The sequence below is a fragment of the Antechinus flavipes genome, chromosome 3 (assembly GCF_016432865.1).
Source record: "Antechinus flavipes isolate AdamAnt ecotype Samford, QLD, Australia chromosome 3, AdamAnt_v2, whole genome shotgun sequence".
NCBI classification, from domain to species: domain Eukaryota; kingdom Metazoa; phylum Chordata; class Mammalia; order Dasyuromorphia; family Dasyuridae; genus Antechinus; species Antechinus flavipes.
The window spans coordinates 284,202,776-284,223,514 of NC_067400.1; the positions used below are offsets into that span (position 1 = coordinate 284,202,776).

Sequence of the window (20,739 nt, forward strand, 5' to 3'; positions counted from 1 at the left end):
TTACAGGTCACCCAACTCACAGAGAAGAAGCATATGAGTAGGTGATAGCTGCAGCACATTACTAGAAATGACATGAAGCATGTCATCTGAAAGATGCAAGACTAGAAAAGGAGATGTTACTGAAGCAAAGAGGAGTCAGAATAACAAGCTTTATTTTCCTACGGCTTTCTTTTCTGGCTTCAATAAAAAAATATGTTGAAGTCTTGAGAAACAACAGTTTTAGAAAAACACTCCTAGTCATAAAGTCCCTGAAAGGATGAGGCTTAAATACAAAATGTGATGCTTATCTTTGGATATTTAAAAAAAACTGTCACAAAAAAAAAAAGAGAGAATTAGAGTTATCTCTCATCTCTCCCCAGGGAAGAATTAAAACCAATATGGAGACATCATAAGGAGATGCAACATAAGTGAAGAGGAGACTGAATGAACCAATGGGGCTATTCCAGGGAACATAGATCCAGAACATACCAGGAACTTTGGGAGGCCTCCAAGGAAATGGTAGTTCATTGCTTGGGCTCTGGTGAGTTGAAAATTCCCCAAGTTATTTGTGTGGACTGTTAATACCTCTCCCTATTTGGAGCATGATCTCAACTAGGTGAGTTGATACCTGAGACACTCGAGAAGAGTTCTACCTGTTTTGTTTTTCCTCTTTCCTATTAGGAGAATTAGTGTCCCAAGAACCTTTTTGGAGTCTAAAAGATGGTTCAATGCAGAATAATTCTAATTCCCTTTCTTCATGGAAGCCTTGTCATTTCAAAGCTTTACAGACAAAAATTATTTCTGACACTGTAGTGAGCCAGAGCTGAAAAGAATTTGGAGTTTTAGAATGTTGTCTCTTGGTAAAGTCCCTTGGTATTACTCCCCCCTCACTGGGAGAAGGAAGGAGGAAAAAGGAGAAGAGAGAGAGAGAGAAAGAGAGAGAGACACAGAGACAGAGAGAGATAGGGAAAGACATAGACAAAGAGAGACAGAGACAGACAGAGACGGAGAGCAATGGAGAGAGACAGAGACAGACAGAGAGAGAGACAGACAGAGACAGAGACAGAGACAGAGAGAAAGATACAGAGAGAGAGAAGGATGAAGAATGGAAGGGAATAGTTAGAGAAAGGAAAGAAGAGAAGAGGAAGGTCAAACTTGGCCCTTTGGACTGTAACTCTCCAGGTGACAAAATGTTATTCTGATGAGGGATGGGGAAGGGTGATTCCTTCTTTATCTAATATTATGGCTGAATTTATCATCTCTTTTATTTGAAATATGGCCTAAACTAAATGAATTTATATTTAGGAGTTTATATATATTTGGGAGCAGAGTTCTACTTTTTAGTGTTTCTTCTTTCCCAATCTTAGGTGAATTAGTATCTCAAGGACCTTTTGAGTGTGAGAAAAGGGAGCCCTTTCTTACTAAAGGCCAAGTTCCCCATGATTAAATCTGGTCAAGCCACATGGTTGGATATAGGAGAGGGAGAGGCAGGTACCCAAGCCCCGGTGGGCTCAGCAGCAGTTCTAGATAAGAAAGAACTTATCAACTAGGGCTATCCCAAAAATGGAACAGATTACCTTAGGAAGACTGAGCTCCCTGACTCAAGCTAGCACATTTTATATATCTGAAGTGTTTGGTAAATATTTCTTGAATTGATTTTAATGTTGCAATGGTGGTATAAACATTGATTGCTTAATCAAATTGATCAATTTGATTAAAAGATCTTTAAGTTCACTTCATCTTGGTAAGCTCTGTGATCTCTCATTATTAAATCTGAGGTGACCCATATGGTGTTGATGATCCAATGCTGGATTTTTATGATCCTTTGAAAGCTCAGCCAAAGCAAATTGTGATACGTTAATAGAAGGTCTTGTTAGCGTGCTGGAATAAACAGTGAATTTGAAGCATACAGATAAGTATGGTAAAATTTGTGTAAATTGATAAGTGAAATAAGCAGAACAGAAAAGGAGTAAGAGAGTCTTGACTTGATTTGACTGATGAATTGATAATTCACTTATGAAATTATGAAATGGAGCAGGCACATGAAGTTCTTTGGATACTTGCTGGGAAAGACTACAATGGCAGTGAGATGTAGGTCAACAAACATTTTAATAAGGCACAGAGGATGAAGGGGAAAACAAACATAGAAAGGATAGAGACAAGCAGTGAAAGGAATAGAGAGGCTGACAGGGTGGGGATGGGGATGAGGTAAGGGAAGAAGTCAGGCAGCAATGGGAAATAGGAAACAGATAACAATAAAACTATGGGTAAGAATTGGGAGCACTCAGCAGCAGAATTACAGATAGAGATCAAAAAGTGCTCCATGAGGGAAAATTTGGGGTCTCATTTTTATAGTTTTGGTGGAGGATATACTTTTATCTGTGCAACCTTGGGGTTCATTCATTAACATTTCCAAATTTTCTCAAAGTTGTTTGTAAAACTTTAAAGTTACACCTACATCATCACCTCAAAGTTATCAGCACCATTTGTGGTTCTGTTGGCCTTCCAGAACTTGTCAGAGATTTACATATCATAGGACCAAAAGGTCCCAATAACAAAGCCAAGATGGTGTCCCCTAATTCAGCAGAATAAGACTTTTGGTTGCTCTATGACATAATTTATAAATTATTCTCATTTGAACTTTGGGACAATTTATATGGAATTTCTAGATTTCCCTTTGCAATCCTAGTTCAGGCTATTGCTACTTTATACTGGCTCCTAATAAACTTATTATACTGACTAGAAGAGGGTAGAGGGTAAGCAACAGGACCAGAATACAACTGATGGGTCAGTTTTACTGAACACTTCCTCCCCATCACCTTTTTTTAATTCTGTTATTCTATTCTATGTTACTAGAAATGGCTCTCTGGTAGGGAAAAATAAAATGATATATTTGAAAATGAAAATGATATGTCAACAAAAAACTTTAATTTTCCAACAACAAAAGGAAAAAATGCAGTACTTCCAAAAATAAGCAATGTAGGTTAATAAAACCTGACTACCAATAATATATAAAGAAAAGTTATATGGCTCAGATCCAAGTCCAACAGAAGATGGAAATTTTCAAAGCTGGTGCTACAGGTTGACTTTTGTCTTCTCACAAGAAAACATGCTAAACATCTACCATGGAATTCCCTAAACAAATATGAAAGGACAGTCATCATACCTTCAATATGTGTTTGTTGGATTCTCTGTCATCAGGTGAAACATACAAACGGATGAACACAGAGTTGCTATATTGTCCACGGAACACCGCAAGGGTCTGAAGGAGGCTGAACTTCCTTTCTGACCACACACCTTCTGGACCAATGTTAGATTCTAACACAGGCCAGCGGAAAGGAGAATGTCTCAATATGTGTAACAGTGGCTTAGCATCAGCTTTTTCTATTGCCTCTGAAAGAAAAAGAAACCACAGTTGTTGATTTGTTCCCTTAAGGAGATTTACTATCAGGGCATTAGAGACTAAAATTTTATACTTAGATCTCAGAAAAGTTTTAGCGAGCAAAATGCTTATTACTTCAGAAGAAAAAAAGCATCCAGCTTGTACATGATGTAATTATACTCCATGATATCTATACCAAAAGAGATGCCTAAGGAAATTTTCTTCCTTTAAAAAAGAAAAATCCCAATGCTCCAATTCTCCAATGGATTTCTTCAAAGTAAGTATCCTCTCCAATGGTGCAGATTGCATTCCATCTACACCTACCCATTCTGTGCAATTCACCTTCTGTCTGTGTATTCAAAAAGGCTTGCTATGATGGAGTAAGGGAATAAAGTAAAATAGATAAGAAAATAAAACTTTTTTCCTTCCTAAAATATTCAGAACTCTATAATCTTTACCAAATAAAATCTTTACCAAAATAAAATGTTGGATCATACCAGGAAACTGTACTATACTCTATTAAGAAACAAGCTTTACCAAAGGAATAAATTTCTCACTTCATGTATTTTAAGTACTCATTAATTCATTTTGAAGCTTAATTTTTAATTAATGACCATTTATTTTCTCTACTTCCAACCTCTTCCACTCCATCTCTTGATATTAAAAAAAGAAGAAAAACAAATATACAGACAAGCAAACAATTTTCCACATCAGCCGGGTCCAAATTTTTTTTATCATGCTACAAAATGAAATGAGCAAGACTAAAAGATAAAACTATACAATACAATAACATTGTAAAGACAAATAACTTAGAAAACTCTTATCAATGCAGTGATCTACTACAGTTCCAAAGGACTGCTGATGAAGCATACTAATTAACTTTTTAGGGCCAGTGAGTCCACTAGTATCTCTTTGTTCACATATGATGCCCAAATAATCTGAATGACTGAATATATTTTCAAGAGTATCTAAGCTATAAAGAATGGGAATTCTTGAGAAAGCTAGAAAGGTAAATGTCCCTTCTCCCTGCTACAATCAGTTCTATAATCAGGTTCAAGCCAAAGCTGCAAAGCATTAAAGAAAGGCAGGCTTGTGAGCCCTTATAAAGCAGTACTAAAATTGCTGGCTTGGACTCCTGATATAAGGACAAGTTTATTTTAGTATGCCTGGGAATCTGGGATCTCTTCAGAATCTTGACCTAAATTGGACTCTACTAGGATCATCCCCAAACAAATCCAAGTTAGATGACTAGGAATTATCTTGCTTAGGATAATTCTTAGAACAGATTTGGACAAGCTGATGCACAAATAATTACTGAAGTTCTTTATATTATTTTCTTTTTTCTCAGTTACATGTAAAAAAAATGTTAACATTCATTTTTTTTTAAATTTGAGTTCCAAAATTTCTCCTTGACTCCATTCCCTATCCTCATTTAAAAAAAAAGTGATACAGATTCATGCAAAACAGCTTTCTATGTTATCATATTGCAAAAGAAAACTGTCCTCCAAAAAACAAAAAGAAAGTTTAAAGCTTCAATCTTAATTCAGATTCATCAATTTTTTTGAATGTACATACCATTTTTTTTCCATCAAAAGTCCTTTGGAATTATCTTGGATCCTTGTATTACTGAGAATAGCTAAATTGTACACAGCTGAACCTATACAATATTGTAATCTCCTGGTTCTGCTTACTTCATTTTGAATCAGTTCATTTAAATCTTCCCAGGTTGTTCTAAAAACATCATTTTATAGCAAAATAATATTCCATCATAATCATATACCACAACTTCTTAAGATATTCCCCAATTAACAAAGATAATTCCCCAATTCCTCAATTTCCAATTCTTTATTACCACAAAAAGAGCTACTATATATATGTATATATTTAAGAAATGAAGCTTTTATCAGAAAAATTTGCTGTAAAAAAATTTGCCAGTGCCCTGCATTTCTTCTAATCTTGTTTGCCCTGGTTTTGTTTGTACAAAAGCTTTTTAATTTAATATAATCAAAATTATACATTTTGCATTTTTAATGATCTCTATCTCTTGTTTGGTCATGAACTCTTCCCTCATCTATAAATCTGACAAGTAAATTTTTCCATGATCCCCTTATTTGTTTATGATTTTACTTTTTATATGTGAAATGTGTATCCATTTTGATCTTATCATGATACAAGGTATGAGATGTTGGTCTGTACCTAATTTCTGCCAAACTGCTTTCCAATTTTCCTAACAATTTTTTTCAAATAACTTCTTGTCCCAAAAATTTGGATTAATCAAATGGTATGTAACTAATATCATTTTTATTACTGAATAATGTCTATTTGGTCTATTCCACTAATCTATCACTCTAATTCTTAGCTAATACCAGATATTTTTAATATTTACTGCTTTGTAATGCAATTTGAGACCTAACACTTCTAGGTCACTATTCTTCAACCTTTTTTTAAATTGACTCCTTTGGTATCCTTGATTTTTCTTTGTTATAAATTAATATAATCTCCTTGTTAGTTTTTTTTGTTTACAATTTTTGCATTAACATCAATTTGATTAATATCAAAATTGGTCTATAGTTTTCTTTCTGCTTTTACTCTTCCTGGTTTAGGTATTAGCACCATATTTATATAATAAAAGAAATTTAGTAGTACAACTTCTTTGCCTATTTTTCCAAATGATTTATATAACAGTGAAATTAATTGTTCTTTAAAAGTTTGCTAGAATTCACTTGTGAATCCATTTTCTTGGAAAATTCAGTTGTGACTTGGTCAATTTTTTTTCTAAGACAGAATCATGTGAGTATTCTATTTTCTCTTCTGTTGATCTGGACATTTTATAGTTTTGCATATTTACATTTCATGTATATTGTTAAATATGAATATATAATTAGACAAAATAACTTCTAATAATTTTCTCTTCATTGGCAGTGAATTCACGCTTTTTACTTTCTATATTAGTAATTTAATTTTTTCCTTTTTTTAATCAAATTAACTAATGGGTTAATTATTTTATTAAAAAAATTTTTTTTAAAAACCATAAAATTAGATCCTGGTTTTATTTATGAATTCAATGGTTTCCTTAGTTTCCATTTTAATTATCTCTCCTTCAATTTTCATGATTTCTAATTGGTGTTAAATTGGAGATTTTAGATTTGTTCTTTTATTTTTTTTTTAGCTTTTTAGTTGTATGTCCAATTCATTGATCTGTTCTTTATTTCATTGATTTAAGAATTTTGAGATATAAATTTTCCCTTAGGCACTGCTTTGGCTGCAAGCCATAAATTTTGGTATGCTGTTTCATTATTGTCATTTTCTTTAATGAAATTATTCTTTAAGATTAGATTTTTCAGTTTCCAATTATTTTTTAATCTATGTTTCCACAACCCCTTATTAAATGTCACTTTTATTGCATTGAGCTTTTAAAAGATGCATTTAATAAATCTGCTTTTCTGCATTTGGTTGTAAGGCTCTTATGCCCTCATGTTTCATTATTTTTGTGAAGATGCCATGTACACTTGAGAAAAAATGTATAGTTCTTTCTCTCTTCATTCTATTTTCTTGAAAAGTCTATCATCTAACTTTTCTAAAATTCTATAAATCTCTTTACCTTCTTTCTTGTTTATTTCATGGTTAAGTTTGTCTAGTTCTGAGGGGGAAAAGTTAAGATCCCTCCCCCAACTAATGTGGTTTTACTATTTATTTTTTCCTGTAATTTATTTAACTTTTATTTTAAGAATCTGTATGCTAAACCATTTGATACATACATGTTTAGTATTGATATTACTTCAGTATCTGTGGTACCTTTTAGCAAAATGTAGATACCCTGCTTATCTCTTTAATTAGGTCTAGTTTTTTTTTTTCTTAATCTGAGATCATACTTGCTACCCCTGGGTTGTTTTTGTTTTGTTTTGCTTTTAACCTTGGCAAAAGCCTAACCAGATTCTGTTCTATCCCTTCACTTTTACTCTGTTTATATGTGTTTGTTTCAAAAATGTTTCTTGTTTAAAACAGACAAACATAATGTTGGATTCTGGTTTTTAATACATTCTACTATCCATTTCCATTTTATATGTAAATTCATCCCAGTAGTATTAACAGTTATAATTACTGTGTATTTTTCTCCATTCTATTTTTGTCTATTTATCTTTTGCTCTGTGATTTTACCCTATATCTTTTCAAAAGTCTATTTTGCTTCTGAAAATTGCATCCTTTAATCCACCCAGTCATCTATCAGTACCCTTCCACCTACTTTTCTTCTTACTTCCCTGTTGGGTAAAATAGATTTCTATACCCATTGGCATATGTATATTTTTTTGTCTATCTTTCCTTCCCCTAAAACCTTTTCTTTTCATACCTCTTTTTAGTGAGGTAATTTTCCTGATTCCACCTCTCTCTTCCCCCTTCTCCCAGTACATCCCTCTCTCTTATCTATTAATTTTATTTTCTTAAATCATCACATCATAGTCAACTCACACCATGTCCTCCTATTATTTACTCCTAAATGCCCTAATAATAAGAAAATTCTTAGGAGTTACAAATGTCATCATCCCATGCAGAAATGTAAATAGTTTAACCTTATTGAATCCCTTGCTGATTTCACTTTCTAGTTTACCTTTTTATGGTTCTCTTAAGCCTTGTGTTTGAATATTCAATTTTCTATTCAGCTCTGATTTTTTCATCAAGCATATTTGAAAGTTCTTTATTTCATTGACTATGAACATTTTTTCGCCTGAAAGATTATACTCAGTTTTGCTGGATAAGTGATTCTTAGTTATAATCTTAAATCCTTTGCCCTCCAGAATATCATATTCCAAACCCTCAGATCCTTTAATGGAGAAGCTACTAAATTTTATGTTATTTTGACTGTGGCTCCATGATGTTTGAATTGTTTGTTCTTGGTTGTTTGTGATATTTTCTTATTAATCTGGGAGCTCTGAAATTTGGTTATAATATTCCTGGAAGTTTTCACTTAGGGATCTCTTTCAGGTAGTGATTGGTAGATTTTTTCGATTTCTTTTTTTCTCTTCTATTTTAGGATATCAGAGCAGTTTTTCCTCAACAATTTATTAAAAGATGAGTCCAGGCTCTTTTTTCTCATGACTTTCTGATATCCCAATAATTCTTAAATCCTCTATTTTGAATCTATTTTCCAGATCAATTGTTTCACAATTTCGTATATTTTTTCCTTCTTTTGATTTTGTTTTATTGCTTCTTGATGTCTCATGGAGACATTATGTTCCATTTGCCCATTTCCAAATTTTAAGGAAGTATTTTTGTCAGTTTTTCAACCTCTTTTTCTATTTAGCCAATTCTATTTTTTTAAGGAGTTCTTCTCTCCAGTGGATTTTTTGTGCCTCTTTCACCATTTGCCAATTTTTTTTAAGGTATTATTTTCTTCAGTGTTTTTGTGCCTCTTTTACCAAGTTATTACTGACTCTCTTCTCATAATTTTCTTGTATTACTCTCATTTCTTTTTTCCAATTTTTCCTCTACCTCTTGTGTTTGATTTTTTAAATCTTATTTACGTACTTTAAAAAAATGATCTTGTTTCCAATTCATATTTTTCCTTTTGTTTTTGCATGTCGCTATTTTGACATCATTGTCTGTTTTCTGAGTTTGTGTCTTTATCTTCTCTGTCATCATAGTAACTTTTTATTATCCAGTTCTTTTTGTTGTGGTGGTTGTTTGCTCATTTTCCAACCTATTTCTTGACTTTCAACTTCACATTAAAGTTGGGTTCTTTTCCTAGGGTGAAGGAAGTACTGTCCCAAGCTTCAGGTTATTTTTTTTTAAAGCTAGTTCTGGTGGTTTGTAAATTTTGGTGCTTCCAAGGTGATCTAAGGAAAGGTATATTCACTGCTCTCCCAGCCTGTGCAGAAGAGATCTTCTTGTCCTGCAGCTACAAGCATTAGTGCTCTTTTTTTCACTAGAACTGAAACCAAGGTCTCTGCTCCCTTATGAACAGCCACAAGTATTCTTCTCTGTCCTGGAATTGTGACTGAGATACCTGTTCCCCTGCAGTAGCAAGTACTACTGTTCCTCTTCACCCTGGGAGTTACCCAGAATTGTGTATGGGTAATGCAACCAGGTCCTGAACCCAGCACCAACAACATGTCCTCCAAGTTGTTTTTAACCAATTGTCTGGCCCTCTTGCTCTTTGTGGACTGAGAATTCCCAAAGCTACAGCTGTCACTGATGCAATTGCCTCTCAGGCCCCCTGCTAAGATTGTCATGCATGGCCTATGCTGTGTTTAGGGCTTGACCCTCACCCTGATATGACAGATCAACTTCCTAGGTTTTCTTGGGCTGGAAAATTGTTTCACACTGACTTTTCATTAGTTCTGCCACTCCAGGATTCAATTTGAGTCATTGTTTTAAAGTTTTGGAGAGGAATTGGGGAGAGTTCAGGTGAATTCCTGCCTCTATTCTACTATCTTGATTCCAACCCCTGTTGAATTTCTAATATCCCAATTTATATCCAAAGAATATTTTAGATCTTTTAGAATCCAGTTCCCATAACTATAAATATTCCCTGCATCATCCTAATATTAGATGTGGTAGGTTCTTTCCAAAATTTAATTGTTGAAAGTTGTCAATAGCTTTAAACTTAAATGACACTTTTCAAGACACACAGAATTTCAAAAAAATGTGAGTTGTAAATATTCATTGGATTTTGAAACTAAACCAGGATACTCACTCTCATTCATGCAAGATGCATAAAGAATTTTGGCTTTCTGGATGGCTTCAGTGTCCCTCCTTCTGCTTATTGATTTCTCTAGAAGTGCTGTGAAGTGTAAAAGAAAAAGTATTAAGTGCCCACTTGTGAGTGGTATTATGCTGGATGTCACATAAATCAAAATAACAGTGATGATTCCTAAAGTCTAGAAATTAACAATGCAGAACAGCCAGCGAATACAAAGAAAGACAGAGATGAGGGTGGCAGAGGTGGGAGGAGGGGAAGGGGAATATTCATACAGAGAGCATATTCCAAGCAAATTCTTTAGGAAAACAAAAATCTTTTCTCCAAGATTTTATTTCCAGGTTCAAAATTAATGAATTGCCAGTTGCTTCTAACTCTAAACTAGAATGTTTATGTCCTCCACCAACAATAGAAGAGTCAAGAATTCACTCCCACTTGAATATGATGCCTAGCTCAATTATAGGATGAGAAATGGCATAGTGGAAAGAATGTTTGTATCTAGAATCAGAAAGGCAAGGTTCACATTTCAGCTCTGGCAATGATGATCTCTTAATTTCCAAATCTGAAGATCTTCTTTTGGTCATTATGCTTCTCTACCTATTGCATATGGCATATTAAATTATTTTCTCCTGAAAACACTCTCTTCCGAGCTTTAGTGACACTACTCTCTTCTGGTGAGTCTCTTACCTGGCTGATCCCTTGTTCTGAGCCTGCTTTGTCATCTCATCATCCACATTTCCTCCTTTAACTGAATTTTTCCTAAAGTTTTGTCTTAATTCCTCTACATTTCCTCTCAATGACTTCATTTGCTTCCATAGATTAATTATCATCTCTATGCCAATGACTTTCTATGAACCCAGGCCTAATCTCTTCCCTGTGCTATATTCCAATTGCCCATTAGACATTTCAAACTTAATAACCCAGAAACATATTAATCTAAACACATCTATAACTAAGCTTAATATCTTCTCTTATTTCAAAACTTCCCTATTTCTATCAAAGATATCATTTTTATCTTTGATACAGCATCTGTATCTGACATAGTGGGAGCTCAATAAATATTGATTGATTGAAAAGTATTAACTATTTCAAATTTTGGTTATATAATTTAATTCTATCTTAATTAAAATTCTATCTCAAATAAATGCCATCTTGCATTGATAGGTCATTTTTTAATTGTGGATCATGGGGAGAGGGTCAAAGGAAAATGAAAGCTTTTGTTCAGTTGCTAAATAGATGGTGAATCCTAACAAGTTCTAGGAACCAGGAGGTGGGAGTGAGAAACTACATATCTATTATTCTGACACTTAAATAGGTTAAATAAATTATCCAGTTCACTTCATTACGAATATGGCAAGAGTCAGAACCTAAAGCCAGACCTTCTGATTCCACATCCAGGAAATTGTCCTTTTCCCCATAATCTCTTCAAAGAAGATTCATAATATTTCATCCAAAGACTTTCCTAAACAATCTTGTATTCAACTACTTTGTGTATATTATTCTCTTTACATATATATGTATGACAACAAATGCATAATATATGTGTAAAAAAAGGACAAAATGTGTATATGTATATATGAATACACAAAAATTTCATATTTTGTACCTGTTTTGTTGTGCCACAGTTATCTTTTATTATGCTGACTCAGTTTCCCTAAATTGTCCTGCTTCAGTTCCCCTAATAGTTCTGCCTCAGTTTATAATTGCTCCACTCAATCCTGCAAAGCCACCCCTCCCTCTTAATCAGAATATTTGATAAGGATAAAAGAACTTATATTTTAGAATATCAGAATGCCTCTGCCCATCCCAAGCTATCAAAATATCAGATACTATCTTATCAAGATGCCTCTCCCCATATCTGTGGTGCCCCCCATTATGTTATCCCCATCTCCAGGGGTTCCCCTCATCCTGTCAGAACTGGATTATCAGAGTCCTGTTCCACTCTCGTTACTCTGACTCCACCTCTGCCTCGGTCTACCTCCTGTATCTGAGCCACGTGTATAAATGTCATTGAGAACTCAGATTGTTTGCTGAATGTTGGAGATGATAGACTCATTCAGTCCTGCAACCAAACCATGGATCCATTTGGTCCCAGTAAATCTCTCCCTTTCAGATAAAATAAAAATAAGTAATATCTAATTATTATTAGATAAATAATATCTAATTTCTATCTTGCCTCATTTTCCTCAGCATTACATTATCCTCCAAACCTAACACAGTACCTAATAACACAGTTGGTGTTTAATAAATACTTGTAGAAAAATTAGTTGTACTACATGCAAATATATTTGGAACACAGGACTGGACTCATTTGATCATAAAAAGATTAGAAAGTTTATCCAACTTGCCTTAAAATTGACTTGCTTTAAAATTGCCTTAAAACTAAAATGTTAAAAGCCTGTTTAAGATGTAGCTACATAAACAAGATGGCTGGCATGCAGCTATTTTGAAGCTGCTTTCAAAATGAATCACTAATTTAAAAGCACTGATGTATTTTAAAGAGAATAAGCTAATTAGCCTTTCGGTTCCTTTATGAACGAGGGAGACTAGGGCTCAGAAAGAAAAAAAAATGCTTTAAATGCATTTAAAAGTAGTGATATGACATAATGCATGTGAGACAAAGACTCCCAATTTTATTGGGGAATTATAGCAATTTCTAACTACAGTGAAACTATTTTCAATGGCTACTGCCTATCAACTTGAAAAAAAGCTATTACTTACGAACCCTGAGTATAACATGTTTCTGATACATCCTGAATAACCATGAGACTCACTGTAGAGATAATCAGATTAATAAAAAATTACATATTCACTGAATAGAATCCTACTCTTAATCTAAAAATCATGCTTTTCAAAAATCTGTAGCAAAAGCCCTTCTCTTGTTGCATAAACACCTAAGTAAGAGAAATGCAAGAAGATTTTTTGAAAAAGGAAAAGGAAAGGAGAAAGAGAAGGGCACTGAATTTATTCCATTCATTATTTCTTTCCTGTGGGCTATCACACAACAATACAACTGACTAAACTCTCCCCAAAAAAGGGGGTGAAAGGAATGAAATTTTAAAGAGATAACTGTATTCACATAAAATTTCTGTTAAAATCTTTTCACATGCTTTTTCAGTTTATCGTTTCAATGCAAATAAGAATCTGCTACAGTCTTCAAATTGCTCAATTTCATTTAGGTATTTGATATTGTTCAGGTATTGCAAATAATGTGCATACTACATACAACAGTAAGGAGATGAGTAGGAAGCCAAGGATTAAGGAAAATTTAAAATAAGTATTTACGAAGGTGTGTACCCAAGATAAGCTGTCTGTATAAGAAGTTAGGTAGGGAAGAGGGGGGAGAAGGAATGAAGATGATAAATAGTTCCATTCCAATGTAGAAATTATACACAGATCTAATTTGCTCTGCCAATTTTTTGTATTTTTTTGTATTTGTATATGACAAAATTTGTTGTTGTTGCTCCAAAGCAGATTCAAATATCCAATGTTCCTGGAATGCCATCATTCTCATCTTTTCTCCCTTCCACATCAGTCCTCCCAAATATACCCCCTCCCATTCTGAGAAGAGGCAGCATTTATATGCAGACCATGAGGTAGCAATCAGTGGGTAGCCATCATGTTTATGCATCTGTGAATGTGAATTAGTGAAAAGAGAGAAAGAAAACTAGACTAGGGATTCATTAATGAATGGGAAACAAAGCCTACCACAGACAGCTCCTCTGGTCATTAAAGTGTCCCAAAAGCCTTCTAAGTATAGTTCTGCAGTACAGCTACCTCTCCACAAAACTTTTATTGTTTAAGCAAAGGAACTTTCAAAAATCACCAGACCTTCATTCAAGTACCTTTTATCATGTTACCACAGAAACTGAAACCTCTGATTTATTCAGCCCTCTAGGCAGAACAAAGCTCAAGGTTTAAAATGTGTTCACAGTCACAAAACTTGTGCATTATAAATGTAAGCTTCAAACACCCACTATCCCTACCTAGAGAAAAACCATTTAAGAATAAAACAAAAACAATCTAAAATGGCACTATAGGCAGCTCTGTAACAAATAAACTAGACTGTTGTTTTCATCATCCTTCCTTTATCTACTCCTAATGGCAGCTTGCTAATTCAGTGGAATCAGGAAGATTCATCATCTTAAGTTAAAATCCAGCTTTATACACTTACTAGCTGTGTGACCCTGAATATGTCACTTAACTCAATTTGCCTCAGTTTCCTTCTCTGTAAAATGAGAAGGAAATGGTCATCCAACTCAGAAAAGAAAATCTCAAATGGGGTCATAAAGAGAGAATTCTGAGAAGTCTAGGTATTCTACTTTCACTACCCCCAACCCCATTTTACATATGTAAAATCTGAAGCTAGATGATTGTATTAGCCAAGATCACACAGAAAGTAAGAATCAGAACTAAGATTCATCCTTGGTCCTCTGACTCCATATCCAATGCTCTTTTCACTACATCAAGCTACTTTTCTTTCCTTCAAATAGCTACAAGTTACATAATAGTGGTCCCCCATCTACAAATTGAGAAGGTAGCATCAGAGAATTTATCCCTCAAATATCAATAGCTAGAATTTACAAAGCATGCTAAACCTTACACAACATCTTACATATACAATCTCATTTGATCCTCATGAACAGGAGAAATGCTATTATTATCCATATTTTATAATTTAGGAAACTGAGGCTAAGAGGTTAGGTGATCTACCCAGAGTCACACATTTAGTAACTTTCTAAGGCAGGATTTTAATTCAAACCTTCCTGATTCTTTAATATCTACTATCCCATTGTTGTCAAACTAAGTAGAAATAGGAAGTTAGCAAAACATATATAAAAGAAAATTAGCCAGCACAATAGATAGAGCTCTGGGCATGGAGTTAGGAAGACCTAAATTCAATCTGACTTCATCCACTTAGTAGCTGTATGATCTGAGTAAGTCACTTAATCCTGTTTGCCTTGGTTTCCTTATCTATAAAATGAGCTGGAAAATCATTACTGCAGTATCTTTGCCAAAAAAAAAAAAAAACAAAAACAAAAAACTCCAAAAAAGAAATCACAAAGTTTCAGACATGACTGAAAACAATAACAACAACAAACTTTATACAAATATCCTTGTGGAGTTCATATTGACTTACTCTTAAAATGTAATGCTATTTATATTTTATTGTATTTTTATTCTGTTAAATATTTTTCATAATTAATCTGGCTATAGATGCTATATGCAGCCAGTAGGTCATTTGTTTGACATCTCTGTACTATCCCATCCAGCAGCCCAAAAGGATAATGTGGGGTGAGTGGGGATGGTTATTACCAACAAAGAGGATGAGGGAAATCTCACTAGAAGAGATAGCACTTGAATTCAATAAGTAAAGAGGGGGAAAAGGGAGTTCTAACATAGGAAGAATATGAACCAAAGTTAAAGGCATGAGAACACATTGGAATCAGGAGTTCAGTTAGTTAAGAGCATAGCAATATGGTATCGAATTATGAGGGCCTTGATTGCCAAGAAGAATTTTTTGAAATTTAAGAGAAAAAATATGAATAACCTAAGCTTCTTTGATGTTTAAAAAAAAACTCCATGATTTCATCAATTAGGGCATTTTTTTCCACCAGCAAAGATTGCAGATGCTCAGTACCTTGGTCAAAATTTGTAATTACTTTGACCAAAATAATTAATCACCAATAGTGGTCATTATTCTTATTCTGGTATTTTTCTAGGCTGGTCCACAGATAACAGATAAACACTCATAATGAGGAGGTCCTGAGTAATAAGGTGGAGTTGGCAGATGGAATTATTCTTGGAGGCAAGCAGGGAAGGGTATTGATGGGGATCAGTTTAATTTTATAACTTCATCTTGCTGTGTCCAGCCAGAAATCCAAGTAATGTCAAACCCCTGAGGTTCCCCTACAAATCTATCCATAGCTCATTCCATCTTTGCTGAATCCCTTTTGGGTCAGTCTGCCACAGCATTCTGCCTCATGGTGTCTTTCTCCTCACTTCTCCTCTATGTCATGTGGTGTTTCTCCTCATTCCCTTACCATGCTTCATGGTGTCTCTCTTTTTAATAATTACCTCTTTTAGGATGCTAAAATCCCTTTTAGGATTTAGCCTGCCAACTAACAGCATACTCCAATCTCGTGAGATGTTTCCTTTCTCCTGGTTAATTGTGAGTTCCACTAAGGAACTTGTCCTTTCCATCATTAACTGTCTCTTTCCTTGCTAACTATAAGCTCTCCCAAGTCTAATTCTTATTTACTATTCCTGATGTCTATTGTAGATAACAGAAATGAAGAGATCTTCATTTTGTCCATAGCTCCTCTCCGAAATAAACCTACTTTGCCAAAGAGAATAACCATTTTAAATTCTTCACATGACTGAACGCCAACATTTGGTGCCTCAATATTTGGTGCTTAAACATCAATCTTATCATTTGGAACTAGAAATTGTTTACCTAAATTACTCAATTTAATTAATACTCAAAGATTTTCTTGAGAGAGTTTAGGTTCTACCAGTATAGCTTTAAGAGTCTGGGTCACATTCAGATCATTAAAAGATGATTTTGGTTAAAAAATGGAGGTTCAAAAGGACCAAACCTTTCCATCTTTCACAGCCAAATGGATATTAGGAATATGCAAGAGTTAAAACTTTTAAAAATTATTTCTTGAGACCTAACTGAGTTTCAATTGATAAATGACGGACAGAAGCAGCTACACCCAAAGAAAGAACACTGGGAAACGAATGTGAACTATCTGCATTTTTGTTTTTCTTCCCGGATTATTTATACCTTCTGAATCCAATTCTCCCTATGCAACAAGAGAACTGTTCTGTTCTGCAAACATATATTGTATCTAGGATATACTGCAACATATCCAACATATAAAGGACTGCTTGCCATCTAGGGGAGGGGGTGGAGGGAGGGAGGGGAAAAAAATTGGAACAGAAACGAGTGCAAAGGATAATGTTGTAAAAAAAAATTACCCTGGCATGGATTCTGTCAATATAAAGTAATTATTAAATAAAAATTTTAAAAAAAATAAAAATAAAGATAAAAATTATTTCTTGAGCTTGACTCTGTTTTTGATAATACTTAAAATCTACCTTTAGATGGCATTATGGCTGAAGGTCCCCTCTAATCTTACTATTTTTAGTCCTTGTTGATTTTCCAGACTATAAACTTCAATTTGGTTTACACACTCCTCATTTTATTTACTATCCTGAGAAATTTCATTTTTCTAACTCATCCTGCATAGTTATTAAACTCTTGTTGCGTCAGACCTAGAAAATCCAAATCAGCTTGCAAAGCCTGTTGTCATTCACATTTTTTAAAAAATAAAATTCAAGTTAACTAAGTCATGCTTCATGGATTCTATAAACTTTCTGCTTTCACATGGTTTGTGTGACACTCATCTTTTTAACTACTCAGACAGACAATCAGCCAAGCATGGGATTAACTAAGTCTGTTTGACATACTGAAAAGACAATAAAAGATGATATTCTCACTCTTCTGGAAAACTCATGCCTACAGATAGCAAGAGGCTGCTTGAATTGTTTATTTTTTTCTTTTATTTTCCACGATCCTCTTATAAATGATCATTGTGGGTACACATCAGCTTGAGGGAGAAAATGGGGTAAGAAATGATTTAGGAATCTTTAAGTAGCTCTAAATAACCCATCCAGATTGTATAATAACATTCTTTTTTAATGCAAAAAGTATACCTCTTTCTCTATAATTAGGTCTATTTTGTAAAACTGTCTAGCCCTAAAGGAAAGCTTAATGGAAGGCAACTTTTTTCTGCTATATTTATTATTAAGTATTACACTTTAGAGAAATGAAATGAAATTTTAGCATTGCACTTTAAAAGAAGAACATCAAAATAAATCTACCAATGCAATTTTTAAGCTCATGAAAACTGCCTCTTAAAATAATTTCCATCACATCTAATAATATAGCAAAATATCTAACATTTTCCTAAACTTGTTATAATCCATGCTAATTTTTCCAATAAAACATAGGAAAGGCAAATAAGAAAGTCTAGATGTATACATATACATGTATACATATATAAATACAAACATATAGATAGATAGATAGATAGATATAAACCTTTATATCTATTTATATATCTTTCTTTTTATCTTGGGATTCATGGACTAGATTTCTTTCTTTTTTTTTTTAAACTTGTTATTGACAGAACCTATGCCTGGGTAATTTTTTACAACATTATCCCTTGCACTCACTTCTGTTCCGATTTTTCCCCTCCTTCCCTCCCCTCCCCCAGATGGCAAGCAGTCCTTTACATGTTAAATAGGTTACAGTATATCCTAGATACAATATATGTGTGCAGAACCAAACGGTTTTCTTGTTGCACAGGGAGAATTGGATTCAGAAGGTATAAATAATCCGGGAAGAAAAACAAAAATGCAAGCAGTTTATATTCATTTCCCAGTGTTCTTTCTTTGGGTGTAGCTGCTTCTGTCCATCCTTGATCAATTGAAACTGAGTGAGATCTCTTTGTTGAAGAATAGATTTCTTTCTTAAGGACCATGCCTTAAACCCAAATCACTCTGGCTCTCATTGATTGGCCAACAAAAATCCCAGGCCAAGACCTCTTGGTTTATTTGGGGGTCCTGACTGCCTCAGCGCAAATGTAAATAGGAATTGTTTCTGTTTTGTCCAGAAACTTTGAGGGTCTTTCCCCCCAGATGGATTTTTTTGACTAGGTGAAAGAAGTCATTCTCTGCTTCATTTCTTACCTAGTCTTAATCACTATTTGAGCATTACTTCAATCAAACTAACACCTGTTAAAAAACCTTAACTTAAAAAAGTTAAGGTTTCTCACTGATACAGAGCCACATTCAATGGTCCTGTTCTATATCTTGTCACTAAAAGTAGAAAAGAATTCACACAGCCCTCCCTCACTCAAATCCAACTCACTTGCATGTCATGGCAACACCTCCCTGATGTCATGATCATCTTCAAGAATGAAGGGCAAATAATATGTATATATCTACATATATGGATATAGATAAATATAACTTTCTGCCTACCTTGCAATTAGAAATAAAATAATCATAATAGATATACCATAACAATAAAATATGCTTTCTGATCATTCCTGGACTATCTCAGTACTTAATATTTATTAATGTCTGAGAAAGATTTCAGGCAGTAAACTGAAAGGGCAAACATCATTTACTTTTTCAAGATGTTTCTCAGCCCTATTCTTGGAAAGACATTTTATATATTAATGATGTCTCATATATATTGATCCACAATTAGGAAGGTACTCAATTTAACTTGACAAATGTTTGCTGAATATTGCTAGGTGCAAGGACCACATTAAGTTTTGCAGGACATATAATAATAAAAAGAATACTAATAGCTAGCATTCATAGAGCAGTTATGGTTTACAAAGCATGCTTTACGTACTACCTCATTTGAATATCACAACTCTGTGAAGTAAGTACTATTATTATCTTCATTTTACAGCTAAAGAAACTGAGGGTAGAGATAGGGTAGGTGATTTTGCTAGGGTTACATAGCTTGTTAGCATAGGAGTTGTCAACTGGACTTGGGACTTCCTGACTATATTAGGGAATTTTTATCATCTAACTGCCTACAGATGAATTAAGTCACAGACTTTCAGATTCTTTCCTCAAGGATCTTAAAATCTAGTAGAGAAATGTAGAAATAATGCAAATAATTCTCTACAGGGGTTCAAAGGAGGAAAAGACCAGATTCTATTGCAGAAGTATAGGATAAAGGAAGGGAAAATCAGGGAAAACTTCATATACAAAATGGCTTTGGATGTGAGTCTTGAAGGATGCATATTAATTTAATAGGAAGAAATAAGAGAGGAAAGCATTTCAAACAGAACTCTAAGTAATCTGGAGAGGATAAGGAATGGTCCAAAAATGGGAAATACAGTTTGGAGCATAAAGGACATGAGAAGTAGTGTGAGATAAACTGCAAAAGGGAGGTTGTTTATGGAGGAGTTTAGAGACAAGAGGGAATAATTTAAGGTTTCTAAATAAGGGATTGGGCAACTAGGTAGCACAATGAGCAGAGTGCCAGGTCTGGAGTCAGGAAGACTCATCTTCCTGAATTCAAATCTGGCCTCAGACACTTACTAGTCATATGACTTTGGACAAATCACTTAACCTTGTTTACTACAGTTTGTTTAATGAGGGGAGCCCCAAAACTCTTTCTCATTCTCTTTCTCTCTGACTTTGGGGAGGAACACTAAGCTCTCTCCTGAGAGACCTGCCCCAGGGAATCAAGATAAAATGGTTTTCATTCTGTTATCTGGGTGGGACTGGTTGACTCCTAACTCTATTGAGTTGGAGATGAGTCCAGGAGTCATTCAATTACAAGATTTTCTATTCTGATTCCAGTTCAAACTGCTCCCAGCCTCCACCAAGAGCTGCCCCCAGCTTCTAGCCAAGGTTTCAATTATAAAAAGAGGCAACTTTGAGCTCACTCTTTGCAGAGGACCTAATATCCCACGTCAAGGAACCCTTCTCTTCCCTTGACCTAAGCTGCAACCATCTGCCCACTGAAATGATATTTTCTTTCAGCATTATTCCCTTTTTATCTTTTTCTCTCTATTTCCCTCACAAGACCTTATTCACTTTCTCTGCTAAGATAGAATTTTTCTGCTAAAAAGTTTATATCTCT

General features: G+C 34.2%; 1 protein-coding gene across 1 annotated transcript in view; it reads right to left on the reverse strand.

Annotated features, from left to right (window-relative positions):
- The window catches only part of PHEX (phosphate regulating endopeptidase X-linked), a 264,136-nt gene that overhangs the window by 188,793 nt on the left and 54,604 nt on the right, over positions 1-20,739 (reverse strand). The window contains exons 4-5 of the mRNA XM_051985113.1: positions 10,053-10,139; positions 3,146-3,372 (exon numbers count right to left, since the gene is read on the reverse strand). Of these exons, the coding sequence (XP_051841073.1) occupies positions 3,146-3,372; positions 10,053-10,139 (314 nt within the window). The remainder of the gene's footprint in view (positions 1-3,145; positions 3,373-10,052; positions 10,140-20,739) is intronic.